The following is a 19,569-nucleotide window of genomic DNA, read 5'->3' as shown; positions in this document are numbered from 1 at the left end:
TGTTATCATGGTTTTAAAAATTGAATCGGATCTACAGGCTCGAACGATTCAATTTTGAACCCATTCTATAGATGTTTGGCAACCCAAAAATTGGTTAGAATTGAATGAAAGTATTGGTTGAATTGAATGATGCAATAAGAATTTTAGTTGTATTACATCATTCAATTCAATCTTTGATTTAACCACGATAGAATCTTTAAACCTTGATCATTTCATTCTTTCAATTTAATTTCTAGTCCAATCTTCAAAATTTTATTTTGTTACGAGAAGGCACACCTTCGCATTAAGTTTCAGCTATTTGTCATGCATGGTGCTAGCATTCCAAATCGATCATCCTATAGGAGTAATTTGGAGATGAAAGAGCATCAAAGGTAGATTATTGAGTTGATGGAGAACGGGTGATGAGAAAGCAGGAGTCCATATCCAATTATATTGTTATCAATACTTAAGAAGATGAAATGTGGAGGATGTGTGTAGATTATCAAGCTATGAATTACATCCATCTAATATTTAGATGATATGTTAGATGAATTTCATGGTTGTTTTTTTTTTATTATAATTGATTTAAATAGTAATTATCATCATCTTAGAATGAATAAAGCCATAAACGTGATGAATAAAAAATTACTTTTAAATAAAACATGATTTATATTAGTAGTTAGTTATATATGTCATTTGACTTATCTAACACACCCATCACTTTTATGAATCATATTTAACCAATCAAACATGACATGTCTATTCATTTATAGATAAAATTGGTGTATAATTTTTTCATAATCAAGTCATTTATAGTAAAACTTTTAAAGATATCAACTAAAATATTTATAATCAATTTTAGATGTACTTAGTGGGGAATTTTTTTTTTGCTAACACCACAAAATATATTTTATGCAACAACACATTTGTGTTTCTTGGATTTTTTATTAGTTCACAAGGTATACAGGTTGAAGAAGAAAATATATGTCATGTGTGATTAGTTGAGCCCCACTAAAATGGTAATGTTTGTAACTTTCATAGACTTGCTAGCTTCTATCAATGATTTATGACAGATTTTAGTGGCAATGTTATGCCACTAAACAAATTTATCAAAAGGTAAGATGGATTTAAATGGTGAGATGAAAAACATAACATGTTTTAAATAATTAAAGAAAAAAATAATCTAACACACATATATTATCTTTGTCTAACTTTTCAAAAACTGTTAAGATCGAGTGTGATGCTTCAGGTTTATGAATAAGCAACACTCTTGTGCAGAAGTGACAACCAATTGCATACTTTAGTGAAAATTTAAAAAGGGTTATTTTAAATTATCATAATTATGATAAAAGTATGGCTTAGTACAAGTTTTGGAGACATAACAACATGACTTGTGGCTCAAATAGTTCTTGATTCACATTGATTAAGAATCCTTGAAGCACTTGATAAAGCAACACAAGTTGAACAAAAGGTTTGCATCGTAACAGCCGAAATTCTTAACTATCGAGATATTCTAGAGAAGGTCACCAATTCTAGAATTTCTCTGGAATGGGTACACTTAGTTGTAGAGTTTCTTAAATGAAATTCTGACCATTACACTAAAAGATGCCTTGATGTTTAAGAGTTTAGCTTCTTCTTTATTTTATTTAAGGGGTTTCACAACCTTCCCCACTTAAGTAGCTAACACCCTTGTTAATATCCTTATCATCCACTTGGCATATAAGATTCTAGAGGTGGCTCCTACAAGTTCAAGTGGTGGCGTCTGCCATGTAGCACTTTGTCCTATACAAGATTCAAGAGGTAGCTCCCATGGTGTAACATTTTGTCTTGTATGACACTTAGTTTCCATCTTCCAACTGTTATATTGCTTTGATACCATTTATAACAGCTCAAACGCTTAACAATTGAGATATTGTCTACTTTATCCTAAGGGCCTCATGATTTTATCATGTTGATGTAACTTCTCGTGAGGTCACTCATCCTATTTTTTTTTTCGAGATGAGCACGCTTAACTGTAGAGTTTTTAAAATAAAATTTTGATCATTACACTAAAAGACGCCTTAATATTTAAGAATTTTGTTTCTATTACTTAAGGGTTTCACATGCTTGATGGGTACTGGATTTCATATAAATATTTCCATACATTATCAGGTACAAACAAAACAAAGAAAATGTTGTTGTTACACCATCCCATATGCATACTCATCTATTGATTCTAAATTACTTGATTTTGAACATATTAAAAAATTATATAAGGATGATCAAGATTTTTGTGATTAATATCAGACCTATAAAAAACTAATTGTAAATATATTATAAATGTCATGGATTTCTTATTTAGGATAAATTTATTGTGCCTACCAAATTATTTTATGATATATGTGTTTGTGAGAGAATCTCGTAGTGAGGGATTGATGAGACAATTTGGAATCACTAAACTTATGTAATTTTATGATAATATTTTAATTAGCCACACATGAAAGAGATGTTGAGAGAGTTTATGATATATATTTCATTTGCTAGCAAGTTACATCTTCATTATAACCCCATGATTACATACCTTTTACCAATTACCAGTGAACATTAAATGTATTTTGTGGTAGGATTTTCTAAGTAATATTGAGAAAAAAATAAATGCACTTTTGTGGTGGTAAATTAATTTTCAAACATGAAAACAAAAAGTTTGATTTTCTTATATAAATTCATAAGAAAGTAAAATTCAATGTATAAAGGAGAAAAGAGCTATTTGCAAAAAAGTAAATAAAAAGTGACATAAGCTGGTTTAGCAGCTCATTGGAAATGGGTGATTTCTTGAATAATGACATTCCAAGCTACTACTAAGGGGAAATATTTTTATTTTTTTAAAATTCTTGAAAGGATACATGATATATCCTATAAGTTGGATTTGCTAAATGAGTATGGTATTAGTACTTCAATTATTTTTTTCTTTTTAAATCCTCTTTATGCATATGGTGATTTAAGGACAAATCTATCTGAAAAAGAGGCGAATGATGGGGTTGATACTAGTACATGGCCAATAATGTAGGTTGAGACTTGTTTGATTTCAAAGCCAATTCAATTTCTATTGAGTTGATAGTAAAAGGCCCTAAGAAAGGGGGATGACACCCCCCTTTTAGCATGTCGAAGGAGAATTGTGACAACTAATGTTAAGAGAATTTAATAGAAATAAAAGAGCTCAATTGAATATAAAATAAGCTATCATGGGCCAGTAACTAGTTAGGAACAAAGATGGTAGGTCTTATAGGCTTAATAACATGTAGGGAGTGAGACAGTTTTCAGATGAGTATTTACCACTTAGTAATGGTAAATTATATTGAAATTAGGCTTTCGTCCTACCTGTTATATCATGCTCTACATGGGAGATTCCATTATAAGTTCATCGCATGCGAGAATATTTTATTGAAAGATAAAAAAATTGGAGACACAAAATGAACTACATGAAGATTGAGTCATATGTTATTTGGCACGAAAGCTTATATATTCAGTGAGGAAAAAGTTATATTATACATTGGCATATAATTTACACATGTAAAGCATATTTGACATGATGGACTGACTAGACAAATTGATTAGTAGAACAAGCTAAGGGAAAATAGGAGGTTCTCTTCTCCAGCTATTCATCATCCCATCTACATTGCTAGTCTTTTCATTTCTTTCTTTATTTGAATTGAAATTTGGTCATTTTCTCTCTCCCCAATCATGTACGATTAGGGGTGTCAATATTTGACACGACACGAAAACCCGACCCGAACCCGACCTGAAAATTTCGGGTTAGGGTCAACCCGAACCCGAAACGGGTCGGGTTCGGGTTAAACATTTCGACCCGTTTCAAAAATCGGGTCGGGTTCGGGTTAACCCTTTGACCCGAAATTGACCCGAAAGTGACCCGATTTTGACCCGAAAACCCGATTTTGACCCGCCAACCCGAGATTGACCCGACTTTGACCCGGTTTTGACCCGAAAAGAGGAGATTGACCCATTTTTGACCCGAAAATTAGCAATTTTTTGGTTGAAAACGGGTCATTCGGGTCGGGTCGGGTTGACCCGGACCCGAAGCGGGTCGGGTTCGGGTCAAGGAAACCGACCCGTTTTTAAAAACGGGTCGGGTTCGGGTTGACCCGAATAGTGCCGGGTCAGTTTCGGGTTCAACCCGAACCCGACCCGTGACCCGAAATTGACACCCCTGTGTACGATCATTTTGAAGTGCAAATTCCTACCAACATTGACACAACACCAAACAAATCAACCCTTTGTGGGTGATAATTGTCCTTAAGGGTGGTGATCGCCCCTAATTACTCCTACGTGCTCATATATTGTGACTGATTCCACTCCCAAAAGGGAAAGCACTTAGGCACCCATTTAGTTGTTAATTATTCATTTCTTGCCCAAATTTTTTTATTATCTACCACATGGAATATGTCATCTAAAGACACAATCTCTATCGTCCCTTTGGCTTCTACAACATTCACTGATTAATTGATAATTCCCTTTAATGAACTTCAAAATTCAAGGCTCAGTTGTGTCACTTGAGATTTCAACACACTATTAAATGATCCTATCATTAGTATTGTTCCCTATATTGCTACACATCAAGCCCATTTTGTCCATCTTTAAAGCTTCTGAGAAATAACAACTACTACCATCTTGCCCATATGCAATCATCATGACTTTGCCCACTATATGATGTATCAAGAATATAAATACTAATAATATATCATTTACAAAGACACTCGAGGTTGGTCGCAACAATCAAATAGCTTCAAAGCTATCTCATGGCTTTGGATATCATTATTATTTTTCTCCTTATCTTCCAATATATTTGTAGTATATTTTTATGGACTTTCTTCTCAAGTGTAACATGTTCTAAATGTAAAATTTTTTCCTCTTATTTTTCCCTCAACTAATCTTATTGAGAAAGCATATTTTCATCTTAAAAGCTTGGTATGTGTACTCAAATAGTCAAATTTTCTCTATGATAATAAATAGTTATTCTTGGCTACTCCACAAGTGGATTCAATTCTTCATAACTACTATAAATCCACACCCCACCATTGTTTTATTATGATTTGCAATCCAAATTTTGTATTTATTTCAATTTTCTCTCATTGTTCTAAACTTTTGAGGGCATATAGTTTATTTTGGTCTTCTTTTAAGAATAAATTTTGAATATTTACACCAAAAAGTCTAAATAATACTTCAATCATTTAGTAAATTATAAGAAAATAGAAAATTAAGTGAAGACTAAAATTATGCTTTTTCTCATCATGAATTATCGTCTATCATGACATAATTTTATATTTGAAAAATGCATGTACACGTTGATGTGGAGCATTTTGCTTAAATTGTTTCTTAGGTTATTTTATTTAGTTTGTTATAAGTTTTCTAGAATCTTCTAGAATTCTCTAGGTTTTCTCTATTTGAGTATTATATGTGTGTAATATGTAAGAGGAAGGAGGCATATGGATGAATATAATTATGCTTTAAGCCTTGGAGATTTGTGTTTATCCATAGATTAGGAATTCATTCTTGCAAGTTCGATTCTTTCGTAGATCAACTGCATGACACTTATTTTGATAATAATAAATACATATTTGAGGAATGTTAAAAGTAAAAGTTAAATAAAATATTTTTTAAAAAAAGTTATTGATAAATATAGAGATATATTATAGGGTTTAGGGTTTAGGGTTTAGGGTAATATTCAAAATATTAAAGGAAATTTACATACATATCATTTTATTTCATGATATTTATATTTGTAATATTCAAAATATTAATATTATATACATACCAAACATAAAATAAATATGAGTGTATTGAATGAAATATTAAAGTTTATAAGGTGGTATGAGTGTTATGAATGAAATATAGGGGTGTTATATTTGATATTAAAGTTGTATGTAGATAATATATATATAATATTAATATTTTAAGTGTGAGATGTTTAAATACCGGAGCGGACGGAACCCTTTTTTCTAACCATCCTCTCTGTTACAGTTCACAGTTAAGAGCGAGAGGGAGGAAATGGGCAGCGGGAAGAGAAGCGACTACTTGCCGGATGAGGAGCGGGGGGCCAGCTTCGCTCAGATCCCGACAAGCTTTGGCCACGAGCTTAGGGCTTGCCTCCGCTGCCGACTTGTCAAGACCTACGACCAGGTGCCATTACTCCCTTTCTTTCGTTCATTGGCCCTTCGTCCCACCAGTTAGGGTTTCGGAGTTTACCTACTCTTTTAGGGTTTCTGAGCCCTATACGTTTTTTGATTCGTGGTTGCTTACTTGCTCCTTGCAAAATTCCGCACTTACAAGTTACAGTTGTTGGCAACAGTTTGATCGCAGCTGTAATGTAACTTATTTGGAAAGAGTTATGTTATGTTTTTTTTTATTGTTGCTAATTACTTCTTTTTTGTGCTACTTGATGGCCTAATGAACTTTCTTTACATCATTGTTCCCTTCCCTTTGGCTGCATTTGGTGCATCTAGGCATGCTTATTTTCTAGTAAAGTCTTTTGCTTTTCTTTGTTTTGGCAGCTTTTAATGTCTCTATTGCCATGTCACAGTTTAGGGAGTCGGGCTGTGAAAACTGCCCTTTCTTAGAGATGGATAAGGAGCATGATAATGTGGTGAACTGCACCACCCCAAATTTTACCGGGTAGGTTAAACCACCATTCTCTTACACCGGTTACCCTATCTGTGCATCACCCACTCCAGTAAAACTATAGCTGCAAGTTACTGAATGAAAAATCATCCCTACATCTCATCTGCTTATTTAATATCAAAATGCTAAATCATTTTTGGTGTTTCTTGTAGTTTACTTTTTGATTCTGTTGGAGAAAAATCATTTCTCTTATTAACTTAGTGGTTGTTTAGTAATTCTTTTAAGCTGTTTTGCTTTTAAAAAGTTTGGCATATACAAATTTTGATTTGCGCTGAAAACTTACAAAGGAGAGCACTAGTTTTTGCTATGTGATAGTATTGATTGGCTTTATTTTATACCAATCAACACAACAATATCACAATATTACGAAATGATGCCTTAGTGACAATTATATGAGGTCTCCATTGCCTTTGTCTTGTAGAATTACAAAGGTATGGCAAACTTACCAGTTACCATTATGGCTTTTTGAGCACTTGATTTATGGCTGTAAGAAATCACTAATTGGTTTAATAAAATTTTGGCTAAATCTTGTTTTTAAATTTAAGGTCTATTCGTTTATTGAGAGTTTTGATATTTTTCAAGCCCTCTTGATATTTTATAAGCACTCACAGAGATTTTTATTTTCTTGAAAGTTAATAACCGTTGAAACAATTTTGTTGGGCAACCTACCACGGTAAGTTAACTTTCAGCAATAGGCACTAGAATAGTTAAATGTGTTCCTCGTCCTCTATTACTTAATCTTCCAACAGAAAGTTCTAAGAATTTAACTTGATTGAAGCATGAGTTACTAATTAGCAATGTACTAATTCAATCTTATTTGTTAAAATTCCAAATCAACTCTTCGCATGTTTGTCTTACATCATCTGGACATCAATATTTTCGCTGTTTGATCTCCGATTTGGGTTAGGGTTGCTTGCGAACTCAAGTATTACCTTAGGGTTACTTGCGAACGCAAGTATTTCCTATCAGTAACATAAATAAGGGAATGAATCATATCCAAGCTCCAATCCTAGTACCTATTGAAAAACATGCCTTCGGTTGATGCAAGCAAGTTCCAAAGTGACTAATAGCATCCAACTTATTCAATATTCATAAGATTTCCATAATTGGCAACAAGAAATGCATATGATAATAGAAATGAATTTAGCATGGCATGCATGCATGTACCCCTTTTAGGGACATATCCCTCGCCTTGCTTTGAAAATCACCTAATCATAGAGCATTCTATCATTACGAAGATTTGATATTTTCTGGCACCTCATCTCATGCTAAGATTTGGTATTCTTGCAATTAAGGTGCTAGGGATAACAGAGACTAGAAAGGAAAGTAGACAAGTTCTAAAGCTCTTTGTTAGGCCTACCTCCGATTGATAAACAAGGCATACTGATATGGAAAACTTCAATCACTTTCACTTCTTGTTCTATGTTTTTTTTTTTTTCTTTAAGAAATTAGTATTTTTAAGGTTTTCATCAAGTTAGAAGGGTTCATGGATGCAAAATGATTAGAGTTTACATAATCACGCAATATTAAACTTTATCAATTTTAATGCAAGGTCAATGGTAATTATTTAAAGATCCATGGATAAGTTTACCATGCAAGATGATTCCATCAATCCTAGTTATGAAACCTTGGTGTTTTCCCTTGCTTCTTCTATGTGCTGGATGAGTGATGGCCAAGCCTTTAATTTGAAAGTATGAGAATACATGGAGTCAAGATTTGCCTATGGATGTGCTCCTCCCTCTTGAAAATTGTAAAATTAGAAGATAGAAACTTAAGCCATCAGGTGAGATGATATTGATAGAGATGGTTTCCAATGGTTCAATAAACATTAAATTAAAAAAATAGATATAAGTATATTTATACAAAAAACATGAAGAGCAAAAGTGAAAAGAGTTATAAGCCAGTGAGTAAAATGTTTATATTATATTGATAGCTTATTACATTTATTTGATAACCAATCAAATAACGAAAATAATTCTAACTGGATTAATTATAATTAATGAAAATTTTAATTCAAAAACCTTTCCCTTGAAGGGTGGTATAAATTCATCCCTCATTGCTTGATTTCAGCAGCTTGGGTTTGATCCATTCAAGTCTTATGTTCCCGGCCCATCTTCTTTAGGAAATTAGGTTTTGCTAATTTTATTTTGAATCTTATACTCTACCACCTCTTGCTTCATTAACATAACATATCATTCGTGCTTGAATTGGGTCTTATTTAGGCTTCAGTTTGGGCTTGATGTAGGTAACGCTAGCGTTAGCCTCTAATGTAAGAGATTCCTGAAAATAAAACACTCTTTTCTCTTCTTTTTTGGTAGTGGACACATAGTATCCATTCTTTAAGCTGCAGTTTATAATTTTTCATGTTCTTGTCTGCTTAAATGCTATGTTTCTTCCATGTTAAGAGATCATTTATCTGTTTGCAGGATAATTTCGGTTATGGATCCCACTAGAAGTTGGGCAGCTCGATGGCTGAGAATTGGTAAAGTTAATCTTTATTGGCCTGAATAATTCAAATACCGTTTTCTTCTTTTGGCTAATATATATTGCTAATATATATTTTTACGTTATGTAGCTTAGCAATACTATCTCATGGGATGTTCAATAGAAGAGCTTTCTGTGAAACTTAATATGAATAGCATTGGAACTTTTCTCACTAAATGATCACCATGCTTCATGATTGTTAATAATGTTTACTCTTTTACATCTTGACTCCTTACAGTTATGCTTCTCTTAGAAATTGATTCAATTTATCATAACTAGAACTCTTGATCAAACCATTATTGATAATCGACTTGATTTATGAAGTTTGATGTTCACTTATGAATGGATACTATTCAGTTTTTTTCTTGTTACATGATTGATGGCTATTTTGTTTTCTCATTTTTTTAAAACAAGCATATAAATACTATTCTATTTGGTCATATAAATAGCCAAAATTATTGGCTTATGAAAACATGATAGTTACCTTATGCACCCACATGCATCGTTCGAAAATGCAATAATTTGTTCTTATTAGATTTGTCCTAACATTTTTTTGTGGCAAATGCGTCTGTTGTCATTAAAGAATGTTAAATACCAGTCGTCCCTTGGCACTTTATCCCACGACCAACATGGGGATCCTTGGGAGGCTCTCCTGGATCACACCGGTCTCCTTTTATATTTGGGTGGCTTATTTAGGAATGATTATATTTAGAAAATTATGCATGATTATGTAGTTATTTGTTTCTTTATTAAGATATCTCGTAAAGATCTATAAATATGTATAATTTTGTATAATAAAATTAATCTTTTTTCCTCCAAAATTCTCAATATTTAACATGATATCAGAGCCAAATTCCAACCACCGACCTTCATGGCCGAAATTCTGAGGAATACTAGTCATTCCACCGGCCTTCGTTGCCGGAATCACTAGGATATACGAATTGAAGGAAGCGGAGAGGAGCAAGAGGCCTTCATTGTCGTTGGAGATTGAACGAGAGTCAAGCGGTTCAAATCGCTCGTGCCCTATGTTTCGTGCTTGCGGCCAGAAGAAGCAGAGATAGGACTCTCTCGTGCGTCCAGGATCGAGGAGAGATCGAGTGGGAGGGCTCCTTCTACGTGTGTCTAGACAGTGGTAAGGACCTCCTGGGAATGACAGCATCGTCACTGCGTGCAATTAAGAGAGGAGAGGCGTTCCTCTTGGTCATCTACTTCGTGAATCTCTTCTTGGAAGCCGAGCGAAGAGGAGCAAGTAGAAACCCTCATACGTGCAAAGGAGTTCAAGCTTTTGTGTGTGTGTTCTTACCTACATAGAAGCAGAACTGAGCACTCGGACGAGTCATGCAGGGGTTTTTCTGAGTGTCTGCCTAGGAAGAGTTGAACACTTGGATCAGTGGTCTTGTGCGCGCCTGTAAGGGACCGAGAGCTTGGAATCCTTATTGCCATACTTGCGGCCTCTCTAGTGCACATATATATAAATGTCCCCTGATGATTTAATGCTGGAGGATGGGGTCAAAGAAATCAAGAATAAATTGGTGTCTCTTCCATCCGATTTACAACAGCTTCTGCTACTCCTTGATAAAGCGGAGGCATTGATTGCCAAGAATCTTCTAGAGCACTCAAACTTGGATGTGAAGGTTTCCATTGCATATTGTCTTAGTGAAATAACTAGAATAACGACATTATATGCTCTATATGATGATGATATAATGAATGAGATACTTGGGCTAATTGTTGGTGTTTTCAATAATTTGGATAAGATGTCAAGCTGTTCATTTCCGAAGAGAGTTTCAATACTTGAAGCTGTTGCAAATGTTTGATCCTATGTTTTGATGTTAGATCTTGATTGTGATGATTTGGTATAGGAAATATTTCAGCATTTCCTGAAGACAATAAGATCAAAGCATTATGATACTATCTTCTCCAAAATAGAGACTATCATGACACTTGTTTTGGAGGAGACTTGAAGTATTTTTGTATAGCTTCTTTCATGTCTGTTGGATGGTGTGAAAGTTATTGATAGAATATTCTCCACACAACCAAGAAGCCAACTAAGAAAGTGCTTTTTAAATGTTCCTTGAAGCTAACATCTTATTTGGCTAAATTATTTAATGGCAATGACGCTCTATTACTATTAAGTGATTAGAATAATATTATTGTTGCTATATTTCAAGGGAAACCTGAAACTTCGATACAGAAGGAAATGAATGCTTCTAGTGAAAATCAGGAAGTTGACCATAAATTATCTAAGCAGTTGCTTTCTGACGACTCGCCTCAGGGATCTGCACAACAGGAAGGTGAAACTTTTCGTTCTGAAAAATTTGTTGCTGCTGCAGACGGATCTTCCAAACCAATAATTAATAATGGATCTTTTCAGAATGTGAATGATGATTCCATGACTGCAAAGCAAACAACTAAATTTCATTGTCATAGTGGTAAATCTAGAGTTAATGCTAAACATAGTTTGGATTCAAGTACAACAAAGCCTGATAGGATATCAGATCTAAGTTCTCGTAAAGGAGGAAGAAATATTTCATTACAGTTGTCAATTAGCCATGACCATTATGGAGTTGATAATAAGAAAAAAAGCTCGGAGTAATTCTGACAAAAACCTTCCAAGTAATAGAGGTATAAATGGATCTCAAAGAAAAGTTAGAGTGAGATTCTCGAAAAATAAGCAAACTGCTGGCACTAATAAGCAGAAAGGATTTAAGCATGCTGAGGCTGAAGACAAAGAATTGAAATTAAAGGAAGTTCTCTTCATGTGAAACAAAAAGGTATTGCATGAATTTAATAAAATTTGTTAAGCTTGCCAATTTTAAAATTAATGTTTCACAAGATTAGATTATAGGATTTCTTAGTTGTTGTTTTGCTTTGGCATGCGGTTACAAAATAGATTAGAAGGGCAATTAAAATAACATCAAAATTACAGTAAAAGCCAGATGTGCAATTAACAAAAATCCACATGTTAACAATTAGAGCAATCACATTGAGTTTTCCTCACTCACACTCTTGAGAGCTTTAGCAGAAGAATAATTTGCACAACAATAATGATGCTACCAAAATACATAAGGAGCTTACAATTTTGTCCAAGGAAAAGTTAACCGGGAAAGAGGGGTCGGTGGATGATGGAGGATTTGCCACTAGATGGGACGCCGATGTTCATCGAGAGCAGTAGTCAATGAGAAGAAGATCCGGTTGACGTATTATTCGGCGGATTGGTCAATCTCCCAATTGATGTCGAAGAAGGGGGAACGAAAAACTTCCACTAGTCCCTGATTGTTGAAAATGAATCTATGATCATGCTCGGGATCGTCATCCATTGAGGGAGAAAGTTCTCCAACCTTCGAAAGCCCTAGATGGCTGGAAACTTGTGGAGAGAAGGGGATTGGGGCTTAATTAGGGAGAGGAATAAAATGGGGGGAGAGAGGGAGGGAGCGGCTAATTGATTGGGGGATTTGATTGGGTTTAATTTATAAAGTGGAGATAAGGGGAGAGAGGGGAAGAGCGGTGGGCCGGTCTATTAATTGGGTGCGATTGGGTGGACTTGATTTGCTCCTTTAATTAGAATCCTAAATAAAGAAAGGAATTAATGACCTTTTAAAATTTAAAATTCAAAATTAAAAGATTGGAGGGAGTTTTTGTAATTAATTCAAATTAATGAGGGAAATTCAAATATCAAATTAATTTGAAATTCCCAAATTGCTTTGAACTAAATTAGGAAAGTAATAAGTGGATGATTGGAAATTAGAGCCTTGGAGGATTAGTAGGGTGGTCGGCAGCAACGCTAGGGTTTCTAGGTCGGCGGGTAGGGGAAGGGGGAGGGGATTGGGCCGGTGGTTAGGTGGGGGGAAAGGGGCTTGGCCGGTGGTGGGGATTTGGTGAAGGTTGGCCAGCGGTTTGGGATGGGGAAGGGGCTTAGTCGGTAGGTGTGGGTGGAGGGAAAGGGTTTGGCCGGAATTTGGGAGGATGAGGTAGGTAGCCGGCGGTATGGGGAAGAGGAAGAGGAAATGAGGAACAAAAACGGATACAAACCGCGAGCCCAGACTCTACCGCCGGCTGATGGGAATTTCTTGGTCCTCTCTTAGGGTTCTCTTCTCTCTCAAGAGCTGACAACAAAGAAAAGGAACATGTGATGAAATTTTCATTCAAAATCATCATCATCCGAATACAAAAGCTAGGGCCTTCATATATAGGCCTCAAGGAACAAAAAACACAGACTAAATTGCCCTCTAGGCTACAATACGAACTAATCCCTCTTAGGGGTACAATGGTAAAAACTAGAATATAAATAAAAGAAATACATAAAATGCATCACAAATAAAAACTCTTATTTGTAACCGTCGATCTACGATGCCTCCTCTGATTGACACATCTGATGTCCTCATCATCTCTCCACTCAGAAGTTTACAATGAAAGATTTGGTTAAAGATCAGAATCATATTAAAGATATTGGTAAAACAAAATCAAGATGCAAGCGTGCTCAGGGCTTACAAGAGGCTTCTGGACCACAGAAGCGTAGAAAAGGCTTGAATGACACAATTGCTTGTTCAAAGATAAAAAAATGGTGGCGAGATGATCAGAGGTTTTATGATGGCATTGTTGATTCTTTTGATCAAAGTATAAGAATGCATAAAATTTTGTATGATGTTGATGTAGAGGTGCTTCTCCTAAAGAAAGAACAACGTGAGTTTACTGAAGGTGAAACCTAGATGCATTGGGCGTAGGAAAATGATGAAATCGATGATGCATACATTCTTACCATGAGGCTTGATGACTCTACCTTTTGGGACTGATTACCAAGTTGAGAATGACAGATATGTATTTTCCAGTTTGAGTGGGAGTGTTAAATCCCAGGCGTCCCTTGACCCTTATCCACGAACAACATGGGGATCCATGGGAGGCTCACTTGGATCACACCGATCTCCTTATATATTTGGGTGGCTGATTTAGGAAGGATTATGTTATGGTAATTATGCATGATTCTATAGTTATTTGTTTCTTTATTAAGACATCTTGTATAGATCTGTAAATAGGGATGATTTTGTATAATAAAATTAAGCTTTTTTCCTCTCCAATTCTTTGAATTTAACAAAGAGTCTTTTTTAGAGAGAGAGAAGCAACTCTTTTACTAGATGCCAAGAAAGTATTTTGGATGCTTTACATATTTATTAACAACTAATTTTTAAAGATAATGTTTTATTTCTTCAATATTGGGGGCATATTCTTGGTTGATTGTCTAGAATCTGTAGGAGAGTCAGCAAGTTGCACCTTATAAAATCAAATTCGTTAGAAAGGTTTTTAGCATATTTTCTCTGGAAGGGGGAAGCCCATTTTTTACAATATGCAAACTCGATGCTAAGAAACTATTTAAATACCCTAAATATTTAATAATAATTATGTCTTGATTATAATGTTTTATTTAATTAATGTTAGGAGCATCATTCCCAATGAGAATGCCAGTAACATATACAAATTCTTTAGAAAGGTTTTTAGCATATTTTCTCTGGAAGGGGGAAGCCCATTTTTTACTATATGCAAACTCGATGCTAAGAAACTATGTAAATACCCTAAATATTTAATAATAATTAAATCTTGATTATAATGTTTTATTTAATTAATGTTAGGAGCATCATTCCCAATGAGAATGCCAGTAACATATACAATGAGGATTATAATACCTGAGGAATAGTAGCATATAAAGATAGAATGAATAATTGTGCTACTCTGAAGATCAATATCTTTAAAAATCGTGTAGAGTTTGCTAAACAAAGTACAAGGACTTTTATTCAACCCTTATATTCTTTTTTGAAACTTATAGATTTTTTTCGCCCCTTAAGAAAATAACCTTGAGCTTGCTCCATCTAGAAATTTTTGAATAAAATCCTCATAGATAAAAGCATTGATGACATTTTTTTGGAGTAAGTTCCTTTCTTGATTAATGTCAACAAAAAGAAGGCAAACATATTTAAGCTGAGCATTGGGGGAGAAAGTTTCAAAGTAGCAATGCCTTGGACCTGTGTAAAGTCATCTACCACTAATCAACTTTGTAGAGGTTAGTTGGTTGGTAGTTCTATTTTAATTGAGCTTAATAGTGAAGACCTAATAACAATAAATTAGTTTAACCTCAAAAATGAGCTGTAGTAAAATACCATATATTGGTGGTCAAGAAGAGCATTCACTTTAATATCCATCTCATTCTTCTAGTTTGTGTTGAGCACAGGTTCTTGATTAGACTAGGAAATAGATAAAGTAGACAGAGAAAAGGACAAACCGTTGAAATAAAGATGATAAATGATCAAAGGGCATAAAAGAGTGTACTGGGGGTTCAATGCCAGGGTACCATTTTTTAGAGCAATCAAGAGATGAGATATGAGGGCTTAGTTATAGATGGATGCCCAAGCGTAGCATAAAAGATAAAAGGGGAATCTTTTGGAGGAGATAGACAAGAGTGGATATAATAAACTTGTCAGGGAGAAGGAGCATTCACATGTGGATGTGGAACATCAGGAAAAGATGTGATAGAGTATGAAGCAAGAGGTTGGAAGGGATTCCTCATGAAATGTGACATTTGACACAAACATTGAGGCAAGTTGTAGAGGTATCATAGGATTGCTAAATTTTATATGTAAGAAAATAGTTTACAAATATACAATTAAGAGCACAAGAAGAGAGTTTATATCATCTTGAACGAAGAGAGTGAACGAAATAAACACATCCAAGCACTCTGAATGTAAGACAAAAGATAAATTTGTATGACAAAATATAAAAAAAGTGAGGAACATCACCTAAAATGGTGGATGATATATGGTTGATAAAGTAATAGGCTAGAAGAATTACATTTCCGTAAAACTGGTGTGGAACTTCCATATAAAATATTAAGATAAGAGTAACATTGAAGAGATATTGATGTTTATGTTCAACCGCGCCATTTTGTTGTAAGGTCTAAGGACATTATGATTTATAGATAATAGAATTATCAGCATGAAGAACTTATTTAAGCAAAAATTTGAACTTTTATTTTTTCATTGAACAATTTGAACATGGAGAAAACTTTTGCCCCTTCAAGAAGTAAACCAAGATGCCAATGTGTGGTCATAAGAAAATTAAATAAAATAACAAAATCTAAATGAGTGGATACGGGGCTTTTTCCTAGATATCTAAATGAATGAAATAAAAAACGTGCATTATTAAGAGTTACATACAAAGGAAAGTTGATAATAATGCCAAAGTCTCACATTGACTATGTTTACTATATTCACAAGTCTCACATTCAAATTTATAACAAAGAAAGAAGTGAAACTCCAATGAAGGTGTGGGGGAGGATGACCTAGATAATAATGCCACTGATAAGATAAAATATCTGTGGATAAGATAATAAAAGTAGCATCATTAAGATGGTAAATACCTTCAAATTCAACATCTCCACCAATCACCTTTTACTTATTAAGATCATAAAAATTATAGTAACAACAACAACAACAATATCAAGCCTTTGTCCCACTACGTGGGGTCGGCTACATGAATCTTTTTTTACCATTGTGTTCTGTTAAAAGTCAAATTCTCATTTAAATCTAATAAAGAAAGATCATTTCTAATATTTTTCTAACCAAGTATTTTTAGGTTTACCTCTATCTTTCTTAACATAAGTCAAATCTCATATCTCAACTTTCCTAACCGGGTCATCAAAAGGCCTCCGTTTAATGTGACCAAACCATCTAAGGAGACTCCCTCTAATCTTATCTTCCACTGGAATTACTCTAACCTTATCACGTATATGCTCATTTCGTATCCTATCTCTAAGGGCAAAGCCACTCATCCACCTAAGCATCCTAATCTCTACAACACTTAACTTAGTATTATGCTTCTCTTTTAATGGACAACTTTCAACACCATAAAGCATTGCATGTCTCACCACCATCTTATAGAATATTCCCTTAAGTTTGAGGATGACTTTTCTATCGCACAACAAGCCCGATGCATTCCTCCACTTCAACCATCCAACTTAAATTCTGCTGATAATATCCCCATCTATTTCACAATCACTCTGAACAATATATCCAAGATATCTAAAACGTGTACTCTTATTAATGACTTGATCGCCAAAGTTACAATCTGAGAAGGATAAATTAGAAGCAATTGTGAAATTTTTTGAGGCAATGCATATTCAAATGGCTTACAAGAACATGTAAAATATTATTTAAAATCAAAGAGGCAAAGCGATGTATAAATACTTTGCTGGAGATAGAAGAAGGAGATCCATCAACAATGATAAGAGGTGAGAGGGATACCTGGTTTAGTGATGAAAATAGTCATTTCTTATCTACCATATGAGAGGAAGCACCAAAATTTAGAACTCAATATGTGCCTAAATGAGCAATTGTAGCTAAATCGGAGGTGGGAATCGCATGAGAGTTTGGATTTGGCCAACTGAGAATACTATATTAATCTATCACTCTTTTCTTCAATGAGAGAAGTTGAATCAGAATGTGTACCAAAAAAAATAGTAGGGGGCTATCGGAGACATGTTGAGCTGTTGAAGGACAGTCATAATTTTCCTAATAACATTTAGATGAGTAATTAATCCTTTGACAAGGCTGACCATGCAGAAAAAAGCCGCAACCATGACCACGATCACCAGTAAGGTAACCTCATTCATGATTATCTTAACATTCCCTTGTTTTTTAGGTAAGAGTTGTCTAATTATGACCATAAGAAGGCTGAGCATGTATCTCAATGATCTAGAGACCTGTGAGAGAGCGGTGGAGATATTTGAAAAAGCAAAATCGATCATCAATTGAACCTGAATAGATTTTCGAGATAGATGAGGACCAAACATAAACTTGGCACATAAAACTTTAGATTTGATTTTTTCCAATTTGTCGGATCAATTGTAAAGGGCAATATTAAAGAGCATCTCATTTGCCTTTCAGAGTGTTGTAGTACTTCTAAATAGATTTGTCATCTTGTTTTAAAGAGAAAATATCAGAGTAAACGGTGTATAACTTATAGAGGTTATTATTTTAAAGTAGGTGGAATGGAGAAAGTCTCACATCCCCTTGGTAGTATCTTGGAACATGATTCAGATGCTAGTTATTTGATGTTTTTGACGGTACCCATTTGTTGAGGTGCTATAGAATCCAAGTAATTCCTCGTGGGATCCCACGAGAAAAAGAAAGGCTCAAAACCACAAGAGATATTTAATATCATTGAGTGAATTTAATAGGTGCACTAGTAGTGCTTAAGGTTTTATCTATGAAAGATTAGTAGAGGAAGCCATCCGTGAACACCTCAAAGAGAAGAGATAACAGAACAAATATGACTTAATCAATCATGTTTCAAGGTGAAGGCAAGGCATATGGTGCACAAAGATGAGTTATCAAGTGCATCTAGGCACGAGTGAGAAAAGAAAGCATGCGAGTGCATGGGTGCAAGAAACAAATGTACAGACGTAGGCAGGGCTGCTTTCTCTTGGCCACACCCTCTTCGTCTCTCTCTTTTTATCTCTTGTCATCCCTTTTCTCTTTTCTCTCTTGTGTATTATAGTATATTATGCAAATAATTTTGTTGCTATTGTAAATTTTTTTCATATTATTATATATTGGATTATTGGGTATTTACTGTCTCTTTTTGCAGTGGATGGATATAAATCCATTGTGTATGTTGTACTTGTGACTGCTTTGCTCTTGACTTCTCATGGAGTAACAGTTTGGAGAATTTAAAAATAATTATTAGTTTCAGAGGTAAGTTGGGTGTCCCAATAGGAGGTGTTGGTAGCTCTAGGCTACAAAATGTTAATTCTATTTGGTTGGTCTAGGCAACAATATGTAGAAGGGAATGCCAAGGCAAAGTGGCAAACTATTGAATGCCATATTTAAGAGGAAAGACTATGAAAACTCCCTAACAAGTTGTTTCTTGTGCCATTATAACAATGTCCACAGGATTGTCCGTCTAAATTTGCTTGGAAGGCAATCTATAATTTATTCAATAAGCTAACAATCATGATCTAGTATTGAAGGAGCTCCAAACATGCGTTGAAAATTGGAAGGATTTACTTAGGGAGGTGTGCTCATGATGACCGTCAAATTTGAATTAATATTTCACATCAGTGGCATGATAATTGATTATTTCTTTGCCTTATTTAGATATTTATTTTAAGGGCTGATGATGCTCTTCTTATTGATAAGACTAGAGAGGGAGTTAAAGGTAAACTTGAATTATGGAGGTCAATCTTAAAGGCGAAAGGTTTTCGTTTGAGTAGATCTAAAACCAAATAAATGGAGTATAATTTTAGTAGTAATTGATCTAATGGGAAGATTGTGACATTGGACGATCAAGTCATTAATAAGAGTACATGACAACATGTTTTAGATATCTCGGGTTTATTGTTCAGAGCAGGGGCGAAACAGGCATTAATTTTCGGGGCGGGACATATAG

At 34.5% G+C, this 19,569-nt stretch overlaps 1 protein-coding gene across 1 annotated transcript; it reads left to right on the top strand.

Moving 5' to 3' along the window:
* Window positions 1–5,959: 5,959 nt before the first annotated feature.
* LOC110092250 (transcription elongation factor SPT4 homolog 2-like) lies at window positions 5,960–9,224 on the top strand. The gene is made up of 3 exons (XM_020816715.2): window positions 5,960–6,153; window positions 6,554–6,645; window positions 9,078–9,224. Exons 1-3 carry the CDS (start codon window positions 6,022–6,024, stop codon window positions 9,160–9,162), a joined length of 309 nt encoding a protein of 102 aa, XP_020672374.1. The 5' UTR covers window positions 5,960–6,021; the 3' UTR covers window positions 9,163–9,224.
* Window positions 9,225–19,569: the final 10,345 nt, after the last annotated feature.

The sequence above is a fragment of the Dendrobium catenatum genome, unplaced genomic scaffold (genome assembly GCF_001605985.2).
Source record: "Dendrobium catenatum unplaced genomic scaffold, ASM160598v2 fragScaff_scaffold_1088, whole genome shotgun sequence".
Classification (NCBI taxonomy): Eukaryota; Viridiplantae; Streptophyta; class Magnoliopsida; order Asparagales; family Orchidaceae; genus Dendrobium; species Dendrobium catenatum.
Note: the sequence above shows the minus strand (reverse complement) of the source record. Positions and strands in the feature narration are given on the sequence as shown.

Excerpts from the sequence above, each read along its gene's own strand:
- LOC110092250 (XM_020816715.2), top strand. The coding sequence starts at position 6,022 with ATGGGCAGCGGGAAGAGAAGCGACTACTTGCCGGATGAGGAGCGGGGG. Across the intron at positions 6,154-6,553 it reads TTGTCAAGACCTACGACCAG|TTTAGGGAGTCGGGCTGTGA; the intron begins GTGCCATTACTC and ends GCCATGTCACAG. Across the intron at positions 6,646-9,077 it reads ACCACCCCAAATTTTACCGG|GATAATTTCGGTTATGGATC; the intron begins GTAGGTTAAACC and ends ATCTGTTTGCAG.